Here is a 23116-nt window from a genome sequence, read left to right on the forward strand (position 1 = left end):
TCTTCCCCAATCTGATGCTCTGTACATGCCTTCACCTTCTTAATCAATACCCTTCCATATAATTTCCCAGGAATACTCAACAAACTTATACCTCTGTAATTTGCGCACTCACTTTTATCCTTTTTGCCTTTGTACAATGGCACTATGCAAGCATTCTGCCAATACTCAGGCACCTCACCATGAATCATACATACATTAAATAACCTTATCAACCAGTCAACAATACAGTCGTCCCCTTTTTTAATAAATTCCACTGCAATACCATCCAAACCTCCTGCCTTGCCGTCTTTCATCTTCCGGAAAGCTTTTACTAGATCTTGTCTGTTTACCAAGCATTTTCCCTTACCCTCTCACTTTACACACCACCTCGACCAAAACATCCTACATATGCCACTCTATCATCAATCACATTCAACATACCTTCAAAATACTCACTCCATCTCCCTCTCAAACCAACACTACTTGTTATCACCTCCCCATTAGCCCCCTTCACTGAAGTTCCCATTTGCTCCGTTGTGTTACGCACTTTATTTACCTCCTTCCAAAACACCTTTTTATTCTCCCTAAAATTTAATGATACTCTCTGACCCCAACTCTCATTTGTCCTCTTTTTCACCTCTTGCACCTTTCTCTTGACCTTCTGCCTCATTCATTTATACATCTCCCACTCATTTGCATTTTTATTCCTGCAAAAATCTTCCAAATGCCTCTCTCCTCTCTTTTACTAATAATCTTACTTCTTAATCCCACAACTCACTATCCTTTCTAATCAACCCCCCCCCCCCCCCCCCACGCTACTGATGCCCTAAGCATCTTTTGTGCAAACCATCACTGCTTCCCTAAACACATCCCATTCCTCCCCCACTACCCTTACCTCCTTTGTTCTCACCTTTTTCCATTCTATACTCAGTCTCTTCTGGTACTTCCGCGCACAAGTCTCCTTCCCAAGCTCACTTACTCTCACCACTCTCTTAACCCCAACATTCTTTCTTCTTTTCTGAAAACCCCTACAAATCTTCCCATTTGCCTCCACAAGATAATGATCATACATCCCTCCAGTTGCACCTCTCAGCACATTAACGTCCAAAATTCTCTCTTTCGCGCGCCTATCAATTCATATGCAATCCATTAACGCTCTCTGGCCATCTCTCCTACTTACATACGTATACTTATGTACATCTCCCTTTTTAAACTAAGTATTCCCAATCACCAGTCCTTTTTCAGCACATAAATCTACAAGCTCTTCACCATTTCCACTTACAACGCTGAACACCCCACGTATACCAATTATTCCCTCAACTGCCACATTACTCAACTTTGCATTCAAATCACCCATCACTATAACTCGGTCTTGTGCACCAAAACCAGTAACACACTCATTCATCTGCTCCCAAAACACTTGCCTCTTATGATCTTTCTTTTCATGCCTAGGTGCGTATGCACCAATAATCACCCATCTCTCTCCATCAACTTTCAGTTTTACCCATATCATTCTAAAATTTACTTTCTTACAATATCACATACTCCCACAACTCCTGTTTTAGGAGTACTGCTACTCCCTCCCTTGCTCTTGTCCTCTCACTAACCACTGACTTTACTCCCAAGACATTCCCAAACACCTCTTCTCCTTTACCCTTGAACTTCGTTTCACTCAGAGCCAAAACATCCAGGTTCCTTTCCTCAAACATACTACCTATCTCTCCTTTTTCTTCATCTTCGTTACATCCTGACACATTTAGACACCCCAATCTGAGCCTTCGAGGAGGATGAGAAGTCCTCGCGTGACTCCTTCTTCTGTTTCCCCTTTTAGAAAGTTAAAATAAAAGGAGGGGAGGGTTTCTGGCCCCCCGCTCCCGTCACCTTTAGTCTCCTTTTACGACACGTGAGGAATGCGTGGGAAGTATTTTTACTCCCCTATCCTCAGGTATATATATATATATATATATATATATATATATATATATATATATATATATATATATATATATATATATATATATATATATATATATATATATATATATATATATATATATATATATATATATATATATTTTGCAGGGAAAAAATGCAATTGAGTGGGAGATGTATAAAAGAAAGAGACAGGAGGTCAAGAGAAAGGTGCAAGAGGTGAAAAAAAAGGGCAAATGAGAGTTGGGCTGAGAGAGTATCATTAAATTTTAGGGAGAATAAAAGATGTTCTGGAAGGAGGTAAATAAAGTGCGTAAGACAAGGGAGCAAATGGGATCTTCAGTGAAGGGCGCAAATGGGGAGGTGATAACAAGTAGTGGTGATGTGAGAAGGAGATGGAGTGAGTATTTTGAAGGTTTGTTGAATGTGTTTGATGATAGAGTGGCAGATATAGGGTGTTTTGGTCGAGGTGGTGTGCAAAGTGAGAGGGTTAGGGAAAATTATTTGGTAAACAGAGAAGAGGTAGTGAAAGCTTTGCGGAAGATGAAAGCCGGCAAGGCAGCAGGTTTGGATGGTATTGCAGTGGAATTTATTAAAAAAGGGGGTGACTGTATTGTTGACTGGTTGGTAAGGTTATTTAATGTATGTATGACTCATGGTGAGGTGCCTGAGGATTGGCGGAATGCGTGCATAGTGCCATTGTACAAAGGCAAAGGGGATAAGAGTGAGTGCTCAAATTACAGAGGTATAAGTTTGTTGAGTATTCCTGGTAAATTATATGGTAGGGTATTGAGTGAGAGGGTGAAGGCATGTACAGAGCATCAGATTGGGGAAGAGCAGTGTGGTTTCAGAAGTGGTAGAGGATGTGTAGATCAGGTGTTTGCTTTGAAGAATGTATGTGAGAAATACTTAGAAAAGCGAATGGATTTGTATGTAGCATTTATGGATCTGGAGAAGGCATATGATAGAGTTGATAGAGATGCTCTGTGGAAGGTATTAAGAATATATGGTGTGGGAGGAAAGTTGTTAGAAGCAGTGAAAAGTTTTTATCGAGGATGTAAGGCATGTGTACGTGTAGGAAGAGAGGAAAGTGATTGGTTCTCAGTGAATGTAGGTTTGCGGCAGGGGTGTGTGATGTCTCCATGGTTGTTTAATTTGTTTATGGATGGGGTTGTTAGGGAGGTAAATGCAAGAGTTTTGGAAAGAGGGGCAAGTATGAAGTCTGTTGGGGATGAGAGAGCTTGGGAAGTGAGTCAGTTGTTGTTCGCTGATGATACAGCGCTGGTGGCTGATTCATGTGAGAAACTGCAGAAGCTGGTGACTGAGTTTGGTAAAGTGTGTGGAAGAAGAAAGTTAAGAGTAAATGTGAATAAGAGCAAGGTTATTAGGTACAGTAGGGTTGAGGGTCAAGTCAATTGGGAGGTGAGTTTGAATGGAGAAAAACTGGAGGAAGTGAAGTGTTTTAGATATCTGGGAGTGGATCTGGCAGCGGATGGAACCATGGAAGCGGAAGTGGATCATAGGGTGGGGGAGGGGGCGAAAATTCTGGGGGCCTTGAAGAATGTGTGGAAGTCGAGAACATTATCTCGGAAAGCAACAATGGGTATGTTTGAAGGAATAGTGGTTCCAACAATGTTGTATGGTTGCGAGGCGTGGGCTATGGATAGAGTTGTGCGCAGGAGGATGGATGTGCTGGAAATGAGATGTTTGAGGACAATGTGTGGTGTGAGGTGGTTTGATCGAGTGAGTAACGTAAGGGTAAGAGAGATGTGTGGAAATAAAAAGAGCGTGGTTGAGAGAGCAGAAGAGGGAGTTTTGAAGTGGTTTGGGCACATGGAGAGAATGAGTGAGGAAAGATTGACCAAGAGGATATATGTGTCGGAGGTGGAGGGAACGAGGAGAAGAGGGAGACCAAATTGGAGGTGGAAAGATGGAGTGAAAAAGATTTTGTGTGATCGGGGCCTGAACATGCAGGAGGGTGAAAGGAGGGCAAGGAATAGAGTGAATTGGAGCGATGTGGTATACCGGGGTTGACGTGCTGTCAGTGGATTGAATCAAGGCATGTGAAGCGTCTGGGGTAAACCATGGAAAGCTGTGTAGGTATGTATATTTGCGTGTGTGGACGTATGTATATACATGTGTATGGGGGGGGGGCCATTTCTTTCGTCTTTTTCCTTGCGCTACCTCGCAAACAGCGACAAAGTATAATAAAATAAAAATATATATATAGATATATATTTATACATATATATATTATCCCTGGGGATGGGGAGAAAGAATACTTCCCACGTATTCCCTGAGTGTCGTAGAAGGCGACTAAAAGGGAAGGGAGCGGGAGGCTGGAAATCCTCCCCTCTCGTTTTTTTTTTTTTCTATTTCCCAAAAGAAGGAGCAGAGAAGGGGCCAGTTGAGGATATTCCCTCAGAGGCCCAGTCCTCTGTTCTTAACGCATATTTTTATTATTATTTTGCTTTGTCGCTGTCTCCCGCGTTTGCGAGGTAGCGCAAGGAAATAGACGAAAGAAATGGACCCAACCCACCCCCATACACATGTATATACATACACGTCCACACACGCAAATATACATACCCATGCATCTCAATGTACACATATATATATACACACACAGACTCATACATATATAGACATGCACACACTTCACACTGTCTGCCTTTATTCATTCCCATCGCCACCTCGCCACACATGGAATAACATCCCCCTCTCCACTCATGTGTGCGAGGAAGCGCTAGGAAAAGACAAGAAAGGCCCCATTCGTTCACACTCAGTCTTTAGCTGTCATGCAATAATGCCCGAAACCACAGCTCCCTTTCCACATCCAGGCCCCACAGAACTTTCCATGGTTTACCTCAGACGCTTCACATGCCCTGATTCAATCCATTGATAGCACGTCGACCCCGGTATACCATATCGATCCAATTCACTCTATTCCTTGCCAGTCTTTCACCCTCCTGCATGTTCAGGCCCCGATCACTCAAAATCTTTTTCACTCCATCTTTCCACCGCCAATTTGTTCTCCCACTTCTCCTCATTCCCTCCACCTCAGACACATATATCCTCTTGTTCAATCTTTCTTCACTCATTCTCTCCATGTGCATCAACCATTTCCAAACACTCTCTTCTGCTCCCTCAACCACGCTCTTTTAATTTCCACACATCTCTCTTACCCTTACATTACTTACTCGATCAAACCACCTCACACCACACATTGTCATCAAACATCTCATTTCCAGCACATCCACTCTCCTGCGCACAACTCTATTTATAGCCCACGCCTCGCAACATATATAAACATATATATATATAAATATATATATATATATATATATATATATATATATATATATATATATATATATATATATATATATATATATATATATATATATATATATATATATATATATATTTTTATGTATATATACCAATTACCAATTATTCCCTCAACTGCCACATTACTCACCTTTGCATTCAAATCACCCATCACTATAACCCGGTCTCGTGCATCAAAACCACTAACACACTCATTCAGCTGCTCCCAAAACACTTGCCTCTCATGAACTTTCTTCTCATGCCCAGGTGCATATGCACCAATAATCACCCATCTCTCTCCATCATCTTTCAGTTTTACCCATATTAATCGAGAATTTACTTTCTTACATTCTATCACATACTCCTACAACTCCTGTTTCAGGAGTACTGCTACTCCTTCCCTTGCTCTTGTCCTCTCACTAACCCCTGACTTTACTCCCAAGACATTCCCAAACCACTCTTCCCCTTTATCCTTGAGCTTCGTTTCACTCAGAGCCAAAACATCCAGGTTCCTTTCCTCAAACATACTACCTATCTCTCCTTTTTTCACATCTTGGTTACATCCACACACATTTAGACACCCCAATCTGAGCCTTCGAGGAGGATGAGCACTCCCCGCGTAACTCCTTCTTCTGTTTCCTATTTTAGAAAGTTAAGAAATACAAGGAGGGGAGGATTTCTCGCCCCCCGCTCCCGTCCCCTCTAGTCGCCTTCTACGACACGCGAGGAATGCGTGGGAAGTGTTCTTTCACCCCTATCCCCAGGGATAATATACATATATATACATATACACACACACACGCACATATACACACACACACACACACACACACACATATACATATATATACATATGAAAAAAGTAAGAAATAATTTAGAAAACTGAAACTTCTAGCTTGAAATGAAATGAGAAAATGAATGTCACATAATGGTTCAACCTCTGGCTATGGAAAAGGGAAATGTATAATTTATTTACATAAACGTCAATAGTAGTTCTTATCAATTTAACCACTGTATCAATAAGCTTCAGTGTCTGAGCTACATTTTTTTTTTCCAATTTCACTATTTTCTTGTCAAAACACCTTGTATGAAAACTATCACTCCAGTAACACAACTATAAACATTTACTTCTGGGGAAGTCTGTCTCGATACACTGCGGGACACTCTACCACCTGGCGAGGTTTGTGTTGCAATGGTTCTTGATTTACAAACGTAGTAGCATAACTGGTGGGCGGAAGAACATTCTTGTAACCACAGCAAGGATCACAGTCCGTGCAACTCCATTATGATGGTTCTCCATTATGATGGTTCTTCTCCTGCTGGCCAAATCCTGCTTCAGCTTGTAATCTTGTCACTATGCCAGGAGCAGGTCGTCCACCCTCGCTCTCTTCTGCCACACTCCTGGAAGTTTCTGGTTTTTCTGAATAAGTTTATCCAGTGCCTCCCGTACTCTTTCAGCTATTTCTTCTGGTGTCTCCCCAGGTTTTTGGGGTGTTCAGTGTTGTAAATGGAAATGGTGAAGAGCTTGTAGATTTATGTGCTGAAAAAGGACTGGCGATTTGGAATACCTGGTTTAAAAAGCGAGATATACTTAGGTATACGTATGTAAGTAGGAGAGATGGCCAGAGAGCGTTATTGGATTACGTGTTAATTGACAGGCGCGCGAAAGAGAGACTTTTGGATGTTAATGTGCTGAGAGGTGCAACTGGAGGGATGTTTGATAATTATCTTGTGGAGGCTAAGGTGAAGATTTCTATGGGTTCTCAGAAAAGAAGAGTGAATGTTGGGGTGAAGAGGGTGGTGAGAGTAAGTGAGCTTGGGAAGGAGACTTGTGTGAGGAACTACCAGGAGAGACTGAGTACAGAATGGAAAAAGGTAAGAACAATGGAAGTAAGGGGAGTGGGGGAGGAATGGGATGTATTTAGGGAATCAGTGATGGATTGCGCAAAAGATGCTTGTGGCATGAGAACAGTGAGAGGTGGGTTGATTAGAAAGGGTAGTGAGTGGTGGAATGAAGAAGTACGATTATTAGTGAAACAGAAGAGGGAGGCATTTGGACGATTTTTGCAGAGAAAAAATGCAATTGAGTGTGAGATGTATAAAAGAAAGAGACAGGAGGTCAAGAGAAAGGTGCAAGAGGTGAAAAAGAGGGCAAATGAGAGTTGGGGTGAGAGAGTATCATTAAAGTTTAGGGAGAATAAAAAGATGTTGTGGAAGGAGGTAAATAAATTGCGTAAGACAAGGGAGCAAATGGTAACTTCAGTGAAGGGCGCAAATGGGGAGGTGATAGCAAGTAGTGGTGATGTGAGAAGGAGATGGAGTGAGTATTTTCAAGGTTTGTTGAATAGGTTTGATGATAGAGTGGCAGATATAAGGTGTTTTGGTCGAGGTGGTGTGCAAAGTGAGAGGGTTAGGGAAAATGATTTGGTAAACAGAGAAGAGGTAGTAAAAGCTTTCCGGAAGATGAAAGCCGGCAAGGCAGCAGGTTTGGATGGTATTGCAGTGGAATTTATTAAAAAAGGGGGTGACTGTATTATTGACTGGTTGGTAAGGTTATTTAATGTATGTATGACTCATGGTGAGGTGCCTGAGGATTGGCGGAATGCGTGCATAGTGCCATTGTATAAGGGGATAAGAGTGAGTGCTCAAATTACAGAGGTATAAGTTTGTTGAGTATTCCTGGTAAATTATATGGGAGGGTATTGATAGAGAGGGTGAAGGCATGTACAGAGCATCAGATTGGGGAAGAGCAGTGTGGTTTCAGAAGTGGTAGAGGATATGTGGATCAGGTGTTTGCTTTGAGGAATGTATGTGAGAAATACTTAGAAAAGCAAATGGATTTGTATGTAGCATTTATGGATCTGGAGAAGGCATATGATAGAGTTGATAGAGATGCTCTGTGGAAGGTATTAAGAATATATGGTGTGGGAGGAAAGTTGTTAGAAGCAGTGAAAAGTTTTTATCGAGGATGTAAGGCATGTGTACGTGTAGGAAGAGAGGAAAGTGATTGGTTCTCAGTGAATGTAGGTTTGCGGCAGGGTTGTGTGATGTCTCCATGGTTGTTTAATTTGTTTATGGATGGGGTTGTTAGGGAGGTAAATGCAAGAGTTTTGGAAAGAGGGGCAAGTATGAAGTCTGTTGGGGATGAGAGAGCTTGGGAAGTGAGTCAGTTGTTGTTCGCTGATGATACAGCGCTGGTGGCTGATTCATGTGAGAAACTGCAGAAGCTGGTGACTGAGTTTGGTAAAGTGTGTGGAAGAAGAAAGTTAAGAGTAAATGTGAATAAGAGCAAGGTTATTAGGTACAGTAGGGTTGAGGGTCAAGTCAATTGGGAGGTGAGTTTGAATGGAGAAAAACTGGAGGAAGTGAAGTGTTTTAGATATCTGGGAGTGGATCTGGCAGCGGATGGAACCATGGAAGCGGAAGTGGATCATAGGGTGGGGGAGGGGGCGAAAATTCTGGGGGCCTTGAAGAATGTATGGAAGTCGAGAACATTATCTCGGAAAGCAAAAATGGGTATGTTTGAAGGAATAGTGGTTCCAACAATGTTGTATGGTTGCGAGGCGTGGGCTATGGATAGAGTTGTGCGCAGGAGGATGGATGTGCTGGAAATGAGATGTTTGAGGACAATGTGTGGTGTGAGGTGGTTTGATCGAGTGAGTAACGTAAGGGTAAGAGACATGTGTGGAAATAGAAAGAGCGTGGTTGAGAGAGCAGAAGAGGGTGTTTTGAAATGGTTTGGGAACATGGAGAGAATGAGTGAGGAAAGATTGACCAAGAGGATATATGTATCTGAGGTGGAGGGAACGAGGAGAAGTGGGAGACCATGTTGGAGGTGGAAAGATTGAGTGAAGAAGATTTTGTGTGATCGGGGCCTGAACATGCAGGAGGGTGAAAGGAGGGCAAGGAATAGAGTGAATTGGATCGATGTGGTATACCGGGGTTGACGTGCCGTCGGTGGATTGAATCAGGGCATGTGAAGCGTCTGGGGTGAACCTTGGAAAGCTGTGTAGGTATGTATATTTGCGTGTGTGGACGTATGTATATACATGTGTATGGGGGGGGTTGGGCCATTTCTTTCGTCTGTTTCCTTGCGCTACCTCGCAAACGCGGGAGACAGCGACAAAGTATAATAAAAAAAAAAAAATATATATATATATATATATATATATATATATATATATATATATATATATATATATATATATATATATTTTGATATGTATTTTGAAAATGGTCTTCTGGAATATATCTTTAGATTAAAAAGCATCTGCTACTCATTTAATCATTAAATTTCTCTCATCGCTTATTATCAGAACTCCAAGGATGAAGTGAGAAGAAAGGTGTTCACTGGCTCCTCCGGCACCTTCAAGGATTGCTGGGCATCCAGGGAGAGCATCGCTAATGGGGAATTTGCTGCCATCTGTGACAAGACAACCATGAAGAAGGCAATGTCCTGGGACTTTAGGTATTTTCTTACTATATATTTAGGCTTTATGTTTAATTTACGTTTCCCTCTGTCAATCTTCTAAGTATAACTTTTGCCCCTATATGATATTTTTCCTTCGTAATGATCCCATCTATGACTACATATCTACTATCCTTCTTGATATTTTTAAAAAAGGAGATATAGGAAAATTTTCAATTTGTTTATGCACAATGTTATCAACAAAGGTTCTAATGTATTTAAAACGATAATAACCCATTATTGTCTTGCAACCGAATATTTTTTTCATTGTAATCTCATCCACTCTCAACATACAAAATCCTTTTCAGTACAAGCGGCCAGTGTCATCTGTACATCAGCCGTGAAAATGTCTACAGCAATGCTATCATTTCGATGGCCTTCAAGATCAACTCGACGTACCGTTCCAAAGCTAACCATATGTAAGATTCTGGACCAGTTTCATCCTACTCTGGTGCGACTGTTTATTTCTGTTTTTCTCTCGCTGTTTAGTAACATACTAGATCATTAGTACAGACAAATTCATGTCTCCCTAATGATTCTATTGGAATAAATGAATAACATAAATCATCAATGCCGTAATCATCTCTTAAAATTGTTGAAATTTTTTTCTCTGACACACACACACACACACTCACACACACACACACACACACACAAAAGCCATACATACACATACCATCTTGAAATAAGTTACTTTATTTACCCTTAAAATTACCGATCGTTCCTCAGTTCGAGAGAAACAGAAAGGTAGGACATACTTTTTTATTCCTGGTTGACAGGCCATGGCACGGAGGCTTCCAGGCATGATCCTAGCCAGATTGGTTACGCTTACTGGTCCACAAGACTAGTAGTCAGCTCCAGAGCTGGTTCTGTAAAGAGGTCATTCAGGGGACACAGAGGGAGCTGCGACAAAAGACCCTATCTTTTTTCCTAAACAGGGGAAACCTAAGTCCTGGAGTCCCGTAACGGACAGCTGACAGACGATCAGTTGGCATAGCAATGTTTCAGTGCGATCTGCTAAGGCTCTTACTGGTTAAATGAAAACATTAAAAGAAAAGAAAAGTAAGAAGGAACAGTCGTCTGTTGTTAACGATACCACGCTAACGTGAGAAATGGCGAATAGTTTGAAAAAAAAAAGAATATATATATATATATATATATATATATATATATATATATATATATATATATATATAACGCTCTCTGGCCATCTCTCCTACTTACATAAGTATACTTATGTATATCTCGCTTTTTAAACCAGATATTCCCAATCATCAGTCCTTTTTCAGCACATAAATCCACAAGCTCTTCACCATTTCCATTTACAACACTGAACACCCCATGTATACCAATTATTCCCTCAACTGCCACATTACTCAACTTTGCATTCAAATCACCCATCACTATAACCCGGTCTCGTGCATCAAAACCACTAACACACTCATTCAGCTGCTCCCAAAAAACTTGCCTCTCATGATCTTTCTTCTCATGCCCAGGTGCATATGCACCAATAATCACCCATCTCTCTCCATCAACTTTCAGTTTTACCCATATTAATCGAGAATTTACTTTCTTACATTCTATCACATACTCCCACAACTCCAGAGAGCGTTATTGGAGTTATTGGATTACGTGTTAATTGACAGGCGCGCGAAAGAGAGACTTTTGGATGCTAATGTGCTGAGAGGTGCAACTGGAGGGATGTCTGATCATTATCTTGTGGAGGCTAAGGTGAAGATTTGTATGGGTTCTCAGAAAAGAAGAGTGAATGTTGGGATGAAGAGGGTGGTGAGAGTAAGTGAGCTTGGGAAGGAGACTTGTGTGAGGAAGTACCAGGAGAGACTGAGTACAGAATGGAAAAAGGTGAGAACAATGGAAGTAAGGGGAGTGGGGGAGGAATGGGATGTATTTAGGGAATCAGTGATGGATTGCGCAAAGGATGCTTGTGGCATGAGAAGAGTGGGAGGTGGGTTGATTAGAAAGGGTAGTGAGTGGTGGGATGAAGAAGTAAAAGTATTAGTGAAAGAGAAGAGAGAGGCATTTGGACGATTTTTGCAGGGAAAAAATGCAATTGAGTGGGAGACGTATAAAAGAAAGAGACAGGAGGTCAAGAGAAAGGTGCAAGAGGTGAATAAAAGTGCAAATGAGAGTTGGGGTGAGAGACTATCAGTAAATTTTAGGGAGAATAAAAAGATGTTCTGGAAGGAGGTAAATAAAGTGCGTAAGACAAGGGAGCAAATGGGAACTTCAGTGAAGGGCGCAAATGGGGAGGTGATAACAAGTAGTGGTGATGTGAGAAGGAGATGGATTGAGTATTTTGAAGGTTTGTTGAATGTGTTTGATGATAGAGTGGCAGATATAGGGTGTTTTGGTCGAGGTGGTGTGCAAAGTGAGAGGGTTAGGGAAAATGATTTTATAAACAGAGAAGAGGTAGTAAAAGCTTTGCGGAAGATGAAAGCCGGTAAGGCAGCGGGTTTGGATGGTATTGCAGTGGAATTTATTAAAAAAGGGGGTGACTGTATTGTTGACTGGTTGGTAAGGTTATTTAATGTATGTATGACTCATGGTGAGGTGCCTGAGGATTGGCGGAATGCGTGCATAGTGCCACTGTACAAAGGCAAAGGGAATAAGAGTGAGTGCCCAAATTACAGAGGTATAAGTTTGTTGAGTATTCCTGGTAAATTATATGGGAGGGTATTGATTGAGAGGGTGAAGGCATGTACAGGGTATCAGATTGGGGAAGAGCAGTGTGGTTTCAGAAGTGGTAGAGGATGTGTGGATCAGGTGTTTGCTTTGAAGAATGTATGTGAGAAATACTTAGAAAAGCAAATGGATTTGTATGTAGCATTTATGGATCTGAAGAAGGCATATGATAGAGTTGATAGAGATGCTCTGTGGAAGGTATTAAGAATATATGGTGTGGGAGGCAAGTTGTTAGAAGCAGTGAAAAGTTTTTATCGAGGATGTAAGGCATGTGTACGTGTAGGAAGAGAGGAAAGTGATTGGCTCTCAGTGAATGTAGGTTTGCGGCAGGGGTGTGTGATGTCTCCATGGTTGTTTAATTTGTTTATCGATGGGGTTGTTAGAGAGGTGAATGCAAGAGTTTTGGAAAGAGGGGCAAATATGAAGTCTGTTGGGGATGAGAGAGCTTGGGAAGTGAGTCAGTTGCTGTTCGCTGATGATACAGCGCTGGTGGCTGATTCATGTGAGAAACTATAGAAGCTGAGTTTGGTAAAGTGTGTGAAAGAAGAAAGTTAAGAGTAAATGTGAATAAGAGCAAGTTTATTAGGTACAGTAGGGTTGAGGGTCAAGTCAATTGGGAGGTGAGTTTGAATGGAGAAAAACTGGAGGAGGTGAAGTGTTTTAGATATCTGGGAGTGGATCTGGCTGCGGATGGAACCATGGAAGCGGAAGTGGATCATAGAGTGGGGGAGGGGGCGAAAATTCTGGGAGCCTTGAAGAATGTGTGGAAGTCGAGAACATAATCTCGGAAAGCAAAAATGGGTATGTTTGAAGGAATAGTGGTTCCAACAATGTTGTATGGTTGCGAGGCGTGGGCTATGGATAGAGTTGTGCGCAGGAGGATGGATGTGCTGGAAATGAGATGTTTGAGGACAATGTGTGGTGTGAGGTGGTTTGATCGAGTAAGTAACGTAAGGGTAAGAGAGATGTGTGGAAATAAAAAGAGCGTGGTTGAGAGAGCAGAAGAGGGTGTTTTGAAATGGTTTGGGCACATGGAGAGAATGAGTGAGGAAAGATTGACCAAGAGGATATATGTGTCGGAGGTGGAGGGAACGAGGAGAAGAGGGAGACCAAATTGGAGGTGGAAAGATGGAGTGAAAAAGATTTTGTGTGATCGGGGCCTGAACATGCAGGAGGGTGAAAGGAGGGCAAGGAATAGAGTGAATTGGAGCGATGTGGTATACCGGGGTTGACGTGCTGTCAGTGGATTGAATCAAGGCATATGAAGCGTCTGGGGTTAAACCATGGAAAGCTGTGTAGGTATGTATATTTGCGTGTGTGGACGTGTATGTATATACATGTGTATGGGGGTGGGTTGGGCCATTTCTTTCGTCTGTTTCCTTGCGCTACCTCGCAAACGTGGGAGACAGCGACAAAGCAAAAAAAAAAAAATATACATATACTTATATCTATATTCAGTTTGTTTATGGATGGGGTTTTGGAAAGAGGGGCAAATATGCAGTCTGTTAAGGATGAGAGAGCTTGGGAAGTAAGACAGTTGTTCGCTGATGATACAGCTCTTTGGCTGATTCATGTGAGAAACTGCAGAAGCTGGTGTCTGAGTTTGGTAAAGTGTTTGAAAGAAGAAAGTTGAGAGTAAATGTGAATAAGAGCAAGGTTATTAGGTACAAGTCAGTTGGGAGGTAAGTCTGAATGGAGAAAAACTGGAGAAAGTGAAGAGTTTTAGATATCTGTGAGTGGATTTGGCAGCGGATGGAACCATGGAAGCGGAAGCGAATTATAGGGTCGGGGAGGGGGCGAAAATTCTGGGAGCCTTGAAGAATGTGCGGAAGTCGAGAACATTATCCCGGAAAGCAAAAATGGATATGTTTGAAGGAATAGTGGTTCCAACAATTTGTATGGTTGCGAGGCGTGGGCTATGGATAGAGTTGTGCGCAGGAGGATGGATGTGCTGGAAATGATATGTTTGAGGACAATATGTGGTGTGAGGTGGTTTGATCGAATAAGTAATAATAGGGTAAGAGAGATGTGTTGTAATAAAAAGAGCGTGGTTGAGAGAGCAAAGAGGGTGTTTTGAAATGGTTTGATAACATGAAGAGAATGACTGAGGAAAGATTGACCAAGAGGATATATGTGTCGGAGGTGGAGGGAACGAGGAGAAGTGGGAGACCAAATTGGAGGTGGAAAGTTGGAGTGAAAAAGATTTTGAGTGATCGGGGCCTGAACATGCAGGAGGGTGAAAGGCAGCCAAGGAATAGAGTGAATTGGATCGATGTGGTATACCGGGGTCGACGTGCTGTCAATGGATTGAATCAGGGCATGTGACGCGTCTGTGGTAAACCATGGAAAGTTGTTTGGGGCCTGGATGTGGAAAGGGAGCTGTGGTTTCGGGCATTATTCCATGACAGCTGGAGACTGAGTGTGAGCGAATGGGGCTTTGTTGTCTTTTCTTGGCGCTGCCTCGCGCACGTGAGGGGGGAGGGGGATGTTATTCCGTGTTTGGCGGTGTGGCGATGGGGGTGAGTAGAGGCAGACAGTGTGAATTGTGTGCATGTGTGTATATGTGTGTGTCTGTGTATGTATATATGTGTGTACGTTGGGATGTGTGGGTGTGTATGTTTGCGTGTGTGGACGTGTGTGTGTGTGCATGAGTGTGGGTGTGGGTTGGGCCATTTCTTTCGTCTGTTTCCTTGCGCTACGTCTCAGGCGCGGGAGACAGCGACAAAGCAAAATAAATATAAATATAAATATATGTATACATATATATATATATATATATATATATATATATATATATATATATATATATATATATATATATATATATATATATATTTTTTTTTTTTTTTTTCTTTTTATACTTTGTCGCTGTCTCCCGCGTTTGCGAGGTAGCGCAAGGAAACAGACGAAAGAAATGGCCCAACCACCCCCATACACATGTATATACATACGTCCACACACGCAAATATACATACCTACACAGCTTTCCATGGTTTACCCCAGACGCTTCACATGCCCTGCTTCAATCCACTGACAACACGTCAACCCCGGTATACCACATTGCTCCAATTCACTCTATTCCTTGCCCTCCTTTCACCCTCCTGCATGTTCAGGCCCCGATCACACAAAATCTTTTTCACTTCATCTTTCCACCTCCAATTTGGTCTCCCTCTTCTCGTTGTTCCCTCCACCTCCGACACATATATCCTCTTGGTCAATCTTTCCTCACTCATCCTCTCCATGTGCCCAAACCACTTCAAAACACCCTCTTCTGCTCTCTCAACCACGCTCTTTTTATTTCCACACATCTCTCTTACCCTTACGTTACGCACTCGATCAAACCACCTCACACCACACATTGTCCTCAAACATCTCATTTCCAGCACATCCATCCTCCTGCGCACAACTCTATCCATAGCCAAAGCCTCGCAACCATACAACATTGTTGGAACCACTATTCCTTCAAACATACCCATTTTTGCTTTCCGAGATAATGTTCTCGACTTCCACACATTCTTCAAGGGCCCCAGGATTTTCGCCCCCTCCCCCACCCTGTGATCCACTTCCGCTTCCATTGTTCCATCCGCTGCCAGATCCACTCCCAGATATCTAAAACACTTCACTTCCTCCAGTTTTTCTCCATTCAAACTCACCTCCCAATTGACTTGACCCTCAACCCTACTGTACCTAATAACCTTGCTCTTATTCACATTTACTCTTAACTTTCTTCTTCCACACACTTTTCCAAACTCAGTCACCAGCTTCTGCAGTTTCTGACATGAATCAGCCACCAGCGCTGTATCATCAGCGAACAACAACTGACTCACTTCCCAAGCTCTCTCATCCCCAACAGACTTCATACTTGCCCCTCTTTCCAAAACTCTTGCATTTACCTCCCTAACAACCCCATCCATAAACAAATTAAACAACCATGGAGACATCACACACCCCTGACGCAAACCTACATTCACTGAGAACCAATCACTTTCCTCTCTTCCTACACGTACACATGCCTTACATCCTCGATAAAAACTTTTCACTGCTTCTAACAACTTTCCTCCCACACCATATATTCTTAATACCTTCCACAGAGCATCTCTATCAACTCTATCATATGCCTTCTCCAGATCCATAAATGCTACATACAAATCCATTTGCTTTTCTAAGTATTTCTCACATACATTCTTCAAAGCAAACACCTGATCCACACATCCTCTACCACTTCTGAAACCACACTGCTCTTCCCCAATCTGATGCTCTGTACATGCCTTCTCCCTCTCAATCAATACCCTCCCATATAATTTACCAGGAATACTCAACAAACTTATACCTCTGTAATTTGAGCACTCACTCTTATCCCCTTTGCCTTTGTACAATGGCACTATGCACGCATTCCGCCAATCCTCAGGCACCTCACCATGAGTCATACATACATTAAATAACCTTACCAACCAGTCAACAATACAGTCACCCCCTTTTTTAATAAGTTCCACTGCAATACCATCCAAACCTGCTGCCTTGCCGGCTTTCATCTTCCGCAAAGCTTTCACTACCTCTTCTCTGTTTACCAAATCATTTTCCCTAACCCTCTCACTTTGCACACCACCTCGACCAAAACACCCTATATCTGCCACTCTATCATCAAACACATTCAACAAACCTTCAAAATACTTACTCCATCTCCTTCTCACATCACCACTACTTGTTATCACCTCCCCACTTGCGCCCTTCACCGAAGTTCCCATTTGCTCCCTTGTCTTACGCACTTTATTTACCTCCTTCTAGAACATCTTTTTATTCTCTCTGAAATTTAATGATACTCTCTCACCCCAACTCTCATTTGCCCTTTTTTTCACCTCTTGCACCTTTCTCTTGACCTCCTGTCTCTTTCTTTTATACATCTCCCACTCAATTGCATTTTTTCCCTGCAAAAATCGTCCAAATGCCTCTCTCTTCTCTTTCACTAATACTCTTACTTCTTCATCCCACCACTCACTACCCTTTCTAATCAACCCACCTCCCACTCTTCTCATGCCACAAGCATCTTTTGCGCAATCCATCACTGATTCCCTAAATACATCCCATTCCTCCCCCACTCCCCTTACTTCCATTGTTCTCACCTTTTTCCATTCTGTACTCAGTCTCTCCTGGTACTTCCTCACACAGGTCTCCTTCTCAAGCTCACTTACTCTCACCACCCTCTTCACTCCAACATTCACTCTTCTTTTCTGAAAACCCATACAAATCTTCACCTTAGCCTCCACAAGATAATGATCAGACATCCCTCCAGTTGCACCTCTCAGCACATTAACATCCAAAAGTCTCTCTTTCGCACGCCTGTCAATTAACACGTAATCCAATAACGCTCTCTGGCCATCTCTCCTACTTACATAAGTATACTTATGTATATCTCGCTTTTTAAATATATATATATTTCTAATATATATATATTTGTCGCTGTCTCCCGCGTTAGCGAGGTTGCGCAAGGAAGCAGACGAAAGAATGGCCCAACGCACCCACATACACATGTATATACATACATGTCCGCACACGCAAATATACATACCTAAACATCTCAACGGATACATATATATACAAACACAGACATATGCATATATACACAAATACATAATTCATACTGTCTGCCTTTATTTGTTCCGTCGCCACCCCGCCACACATGAAAGAACAGCCCCCTCCCCTCGCATGTGCGCGAGGTAGCCCTAGGAAAATACAAAAAAGGCCACATTCGTTCACACTCAGTCTCTAGCTGTCATGTATAATGCACTGAAACCACAGTTTCCTTTCCACATCCAAGCCCTACAGAACTTTCTATGGTTTACCGTTCAACAACAAATTCATTGTTGAAAGGTAACATTTCTCTTATCAAATGTTTGTCATCTTTGTCCCCTTCATTGCCATATATGTAAGGACTTATCAAAACACGTAAACAGAATTTCTCAGCAAGACCTATAGTGAGTTCAGTAGGCTCCATCACATATAAATTGTAAAAGTGGCTAGTTTCTTTATTAAGCCCTTTAGTGGGTGAGGTATCACATTTTAATATCATGAACAATCTATATTTAGTCAACAAGCTAAACAATATCAATGTTAGTTTTGATTTCAAACTTGTTAGTTTTGATGTTTCCTCACTTTTCACTAAAGTTTCAGTTGATGACCTTTTAGAATATTTATTTGATGTCTTGCATGATATTCATTTACCTGTTTCAAAGTCTGATTTCATTGAACTGATAAAATTGTGCATAAAAGACTGTGTATTTCAGTTTAAAGCAGATTATTATGCTCAAAAACTTCGTATGGCAATGGGTACCACTCTTTCACCTATACTAAGTAATCTTTACATGGAAATTTTTGAAACAAAATTACTAAAGGATGTCTTACCTTCTAATGCAAGTTGGTTTAGGTATGTAGATGATGTTCTTTGTGTTTGGAAAACAAATGAAAATTTACAAATATTTCTCCCCTTACTTAACAATTTAGTACCTTCCATCAAATTTACTTTAGAAAATGAAAATAATGGTATGTTACCATTTTTAGATTGCATGATCCATACACAAGGAAACAAGTTTAAGTTTAGCATATACAGAAACCCCACAAATGTATGTTCATATATCCATTATTACTCATCTCAACATGACAGAGTTAAATCATCATCATTTCAATACATGTTCGTTAGGGGAATACATATTTGCAGTCCAGAGTTTATTGATGATGAGTTTGAGAAGATATATTCTATTGGATCTAAGTACAAGTACCTTAGATCTTAAGATCTTAGATCTTAGATCTTAAGTTACCAAAGAAATCAGTTTATAGAGTTGAGCCCAAACCTCCCAATGACACCAAGATTCTTTTAGTTCTCCCTTTGAATAATAATTTCGCTTTGCTTCCCATGTTCCTTAAATCCTTTAACGTAAATGTTGCCTTTAGCAACAAAAATACTATAAAGAATACCTTAATATATACCATAACATATACCTTGTATATATATATATATATATATATATATATATATATATATATATATATATATATATATATATATATATATATATATTTTATTTCTTAATTCTTTTTTATTTTGCTTTGTCGCTGTCTCCCGCGTTTACCAGGTAGCGCAAGGGAACAGACGAAAGAAATGGCCCCAACCCACCCCCATACACATTTATATACATACACGTCCACACACACAAATATACATACCTATACATCTCAATGTACACATATATATACACACACAAACACATACATATATACCCATGCACACAATTCACACTGTCTGCCTTTATTCATTTCCATCGCCACCTCGCCACACATGGAATACCATCCCCCTCCCCCCTCATGTGTGCGAGTTAGCGCTAGGAAAAGACAACAAAGACCCCATTCGTTCACACTGTCTCTAGCTGTCATGCAATAATGCCCGAAACCACAGCTCCCTTTCCACATCCAGGCCCCACACAAGTTTCCATGGTTTACCCCAGACGCTTCACATGCCCTGATTCAATCCACCGACGGCACGTCAACCCCGGTATAACACATCGATCCAAGTCACTCTATTCCTTGCCCGCCTTTCACCCTCCTGCATGTTCAGGCCCCGATCACTCAAAATCTTTTCCACTCCATCTTTCCACCTCGAATTTGGTCTCCCACTTCTCCTCGTTCCCTCCACCTCCGACACATATATCCTCTTGGTCAATCTTTCCTCACTCATTCTCTCCATGTGCCCAAACCATTTCAAAACATCCTCCTCTGCTCTCTCAACCACGCTCTTTTTATTTCCACACATCTCTCTTACCCTTACATTACTTACTCGATCAAAGCACCTCACACCACACATTGTCCTCAAACATCTCATTTCCAGCACATCCATCTTCCTGCGCACAACTCTATCCATAGCCCACGCCTCGCAACCATACAACATTGTTGGAACCACTATTCCTTCAAACATACCCATTTTGCTTTCCGAGATAATGTTCTCGACTTCCACACATTCTTCAAGGCTCCCAGGATTTTCGCCCCCTCCCCCACCCTATGATTCACTTCCGCTTCCATGGTTCCATCCGCTGCCAGGTCCACTCCCAGATATCTAAAACAATTTACTTCCTCCAGTTTTTCTCCATTCAAACATACCTCCCAATTGACTTGACCCTCAACCTTACGGTACATAATACCCTTGCTCTTATTCACATTTACCCTTAACTTTCTTCTTTCACACACTTTACCAAATTCAGTCACCAGCTTCTGCAGTTTCTCACATGAATCAGCCACCAGCGCTGTATCATCAGCGAACAACAACTGACTCACATCCCAAGCTCTCTCATCCACAGCAGACTTCATACTTGCCCCTCTTTCCAAAACTCTTGCATTCACCTCCCTAACAACCCCATTCATAAACAACCCCATCCATAAACAAAGTAAACAACCATGGAGACATCACACACACCCGCCGCAAACCTACATTCACTGAGAACCAATCACTTGCCTCTCTTCCTACACGTACACATGCCTTACATCCTCGATAAAAACTTTTCACTGCTTCTAACAACTTGCCTCCCACACCATATATTCTTAATACCTTCCACAGAGCATCTCTATCAACTCTATCATATACCTTCTCCAGATCCATAAATGCTTCATACAAATCCATTTGCTTTTCTAAGTATTTCTCACATACATTCCTCAAAGGAAACACCTGATCCACACATCCTCTACCACTTCTAAAACCATACTGCTCTTCCCCAATATGATGCTCTGTACATGCCTTCACCCTCTCAATCAATACCCTCCTATATAATTTACCAGGAATACTCAACATACTTATACCTCTGTAATTTGAGCACTCACGCTTATCCCCTTTGCCTTTGTACAATGGCACTATGCACGCATTCCGCCAATCCGCCAAACCTGCTGCCTTGCCGGCTTTCATCTTCCGAAAAGCTTTTACTAACTCTTCTCTGTTTACCAAATCATTTTTCCTAACCCTCTCACTTTGCACACCACGTCGACCAAAACACCCAATATCTGCCTCTCTATCATCAAACACATTCAACAAACCTTCAAAATACTCACTCCATCTCCTTCTCACATCACCACTACTTGTTATCACCTCCCCATTAGCCCCCTTTACTGAAGTTCCCATTTGCTCCCTTGTCTTACGCACTTTATTTACCTCCTTCAAGAACATCTTTTATTCTCCCTAAAATTTAATGATACTCTCTCACCCCAACTCTCATTTGCCCTCTTTTTCACCTCTTGCACCTTTCTCTTGACCTCCTGTCTCTTTCTTTTATACATCGTCCACTCAATTGCATTTTTTCCCTGCAAAAATCGTCCAAATGCCTCTCTCTTCTCTTTCACTAATAATCTTACTTCTTCATCCCACCCCTCACTACCCTTTCTAATCAACCCACCTCCCACGCTTCTCATGCCACAAGCATCTTTTGCGCACTACATAACTGATTCCCTAAATACATCCTATTCCTCCCCCACTCCTTCCCAAGCTCACTTACTCTCACCACACTCTTCACCCCAACATTCACTCTTCTTTTCTGAAAACCCATACAAATCTTCACCTTAGCCTCCACAAGATAATGATCAGACATCCCTCCAGTTGCACCTCTCAGCACATTAACATCCAAAAGTCTCTCTTTCGCGCGCCTGTCAATTAACACGTAAACGAATAACACTCTCTGGCTATCTTTCCTACTTACATACGTATACTTATGTATGTCTCGTTTTTTAAACCAGGTATTCCCAATCACCAGTCCTTTCTCAGCACATAAATCTACAAGCTCTTCACCATTTCCATTTACAACACTGAACACCCCATGTATACCAATTTATTCCCTGAACTGCCACATTACTCATATATATATATATATATATATATATATATATATATATATATATATATATATATATATATATATATATATATATATGTATATATATATATATACATATGTTATCCATAGGGAAAGGGGAGAAGGAATACTTCCAACGTATTCCCTGCGTGTCGTAGAAGGCGACTAAAAGGGAAGGGAGCGGGGGGTTGGAAATCCTCTCCTAACATTCTTTTTTTCAATTTTCCAAAAGAATGAACAGAGAAGGAGGCCAGGTGAGGATATTCCCTCAAAGGTCCATTCCTCTGTTCTTAACGCTACCACGCTAATGCGAGAAGTGGCTAATAGTATAAAAGAAAAGATATATAGATATATATATATATATATATATATATATATATATATATATATATATATATATATATATATATATATATATATATATATATATATATATATATATATATATATATATATATATATCCAAACTCAGTCACCAGCTTCTGCAGTTTCTCACATGAATCAGCCACCAGCGCTGTATCATCAGCGAACAACAACTGACTCACTTCCCAAGCTCTCTCATCCCCAACAGACTTCATACTTGCCCCTCTTTCCAAAACTCTTGCATTTACCTCCCTAACAACCCCATCCATAAACAAATTAAACAACCATGGAGACATCACACACCCCTGCCGCAAACCTACATTCACTGAGAACCAATCACTTTCCTCTCTTCCTACACGTACACATGCCTTACATCCTCGATAAAAACTTTTCACTGCTTCTAACAACTTGCCTCCCACACCATATATTCTTAATACCTTCCACAGAGCATCTCTATCAACTC

The 23116-nt window shown here is 41.3% G+C and overlaps 1 protein-coding gene across 1 annotated transcript in view; it reads left to right on the top strand.

Moving 5' to 3' along the window:
* The window catches only part of LOC139765807 (probable glutamate receptor), an 88903-nt gene that overhangs the window by 42851 nt on the left and 22936 nt on the right, over positions 1-23116 (top strand). The window contains exons 7-8 of the mRNA XM_071693599.1: positions 9558-9709; positions 10018-10128. Of these exons, the coding sequence (XP_071549700.1) occupies positions 9558-9709; positions 10018-10128 (263 nt within the window). The remainder of the gene's footprint in view (positions 1-9557; positions 9710-10017; positions 10129-23116) is intronic.

The sequence above is a fragment of the Panulirus ornatus genome, chromosome 56 (genome assembly GCF_036320965.1).
Source record: "Panulirus ornatus isolate Po-2019 chromosome 56, ASM3632096v1, whole genome shotgun sequence".
Classification (NCBI taxonomy): domain Eukaryota; kingdom Metazoa; phylum Arthropoda; class Malacostraca; order Decapoda; family Palinuridae; genus Panulirus; species Panulirus ornatus.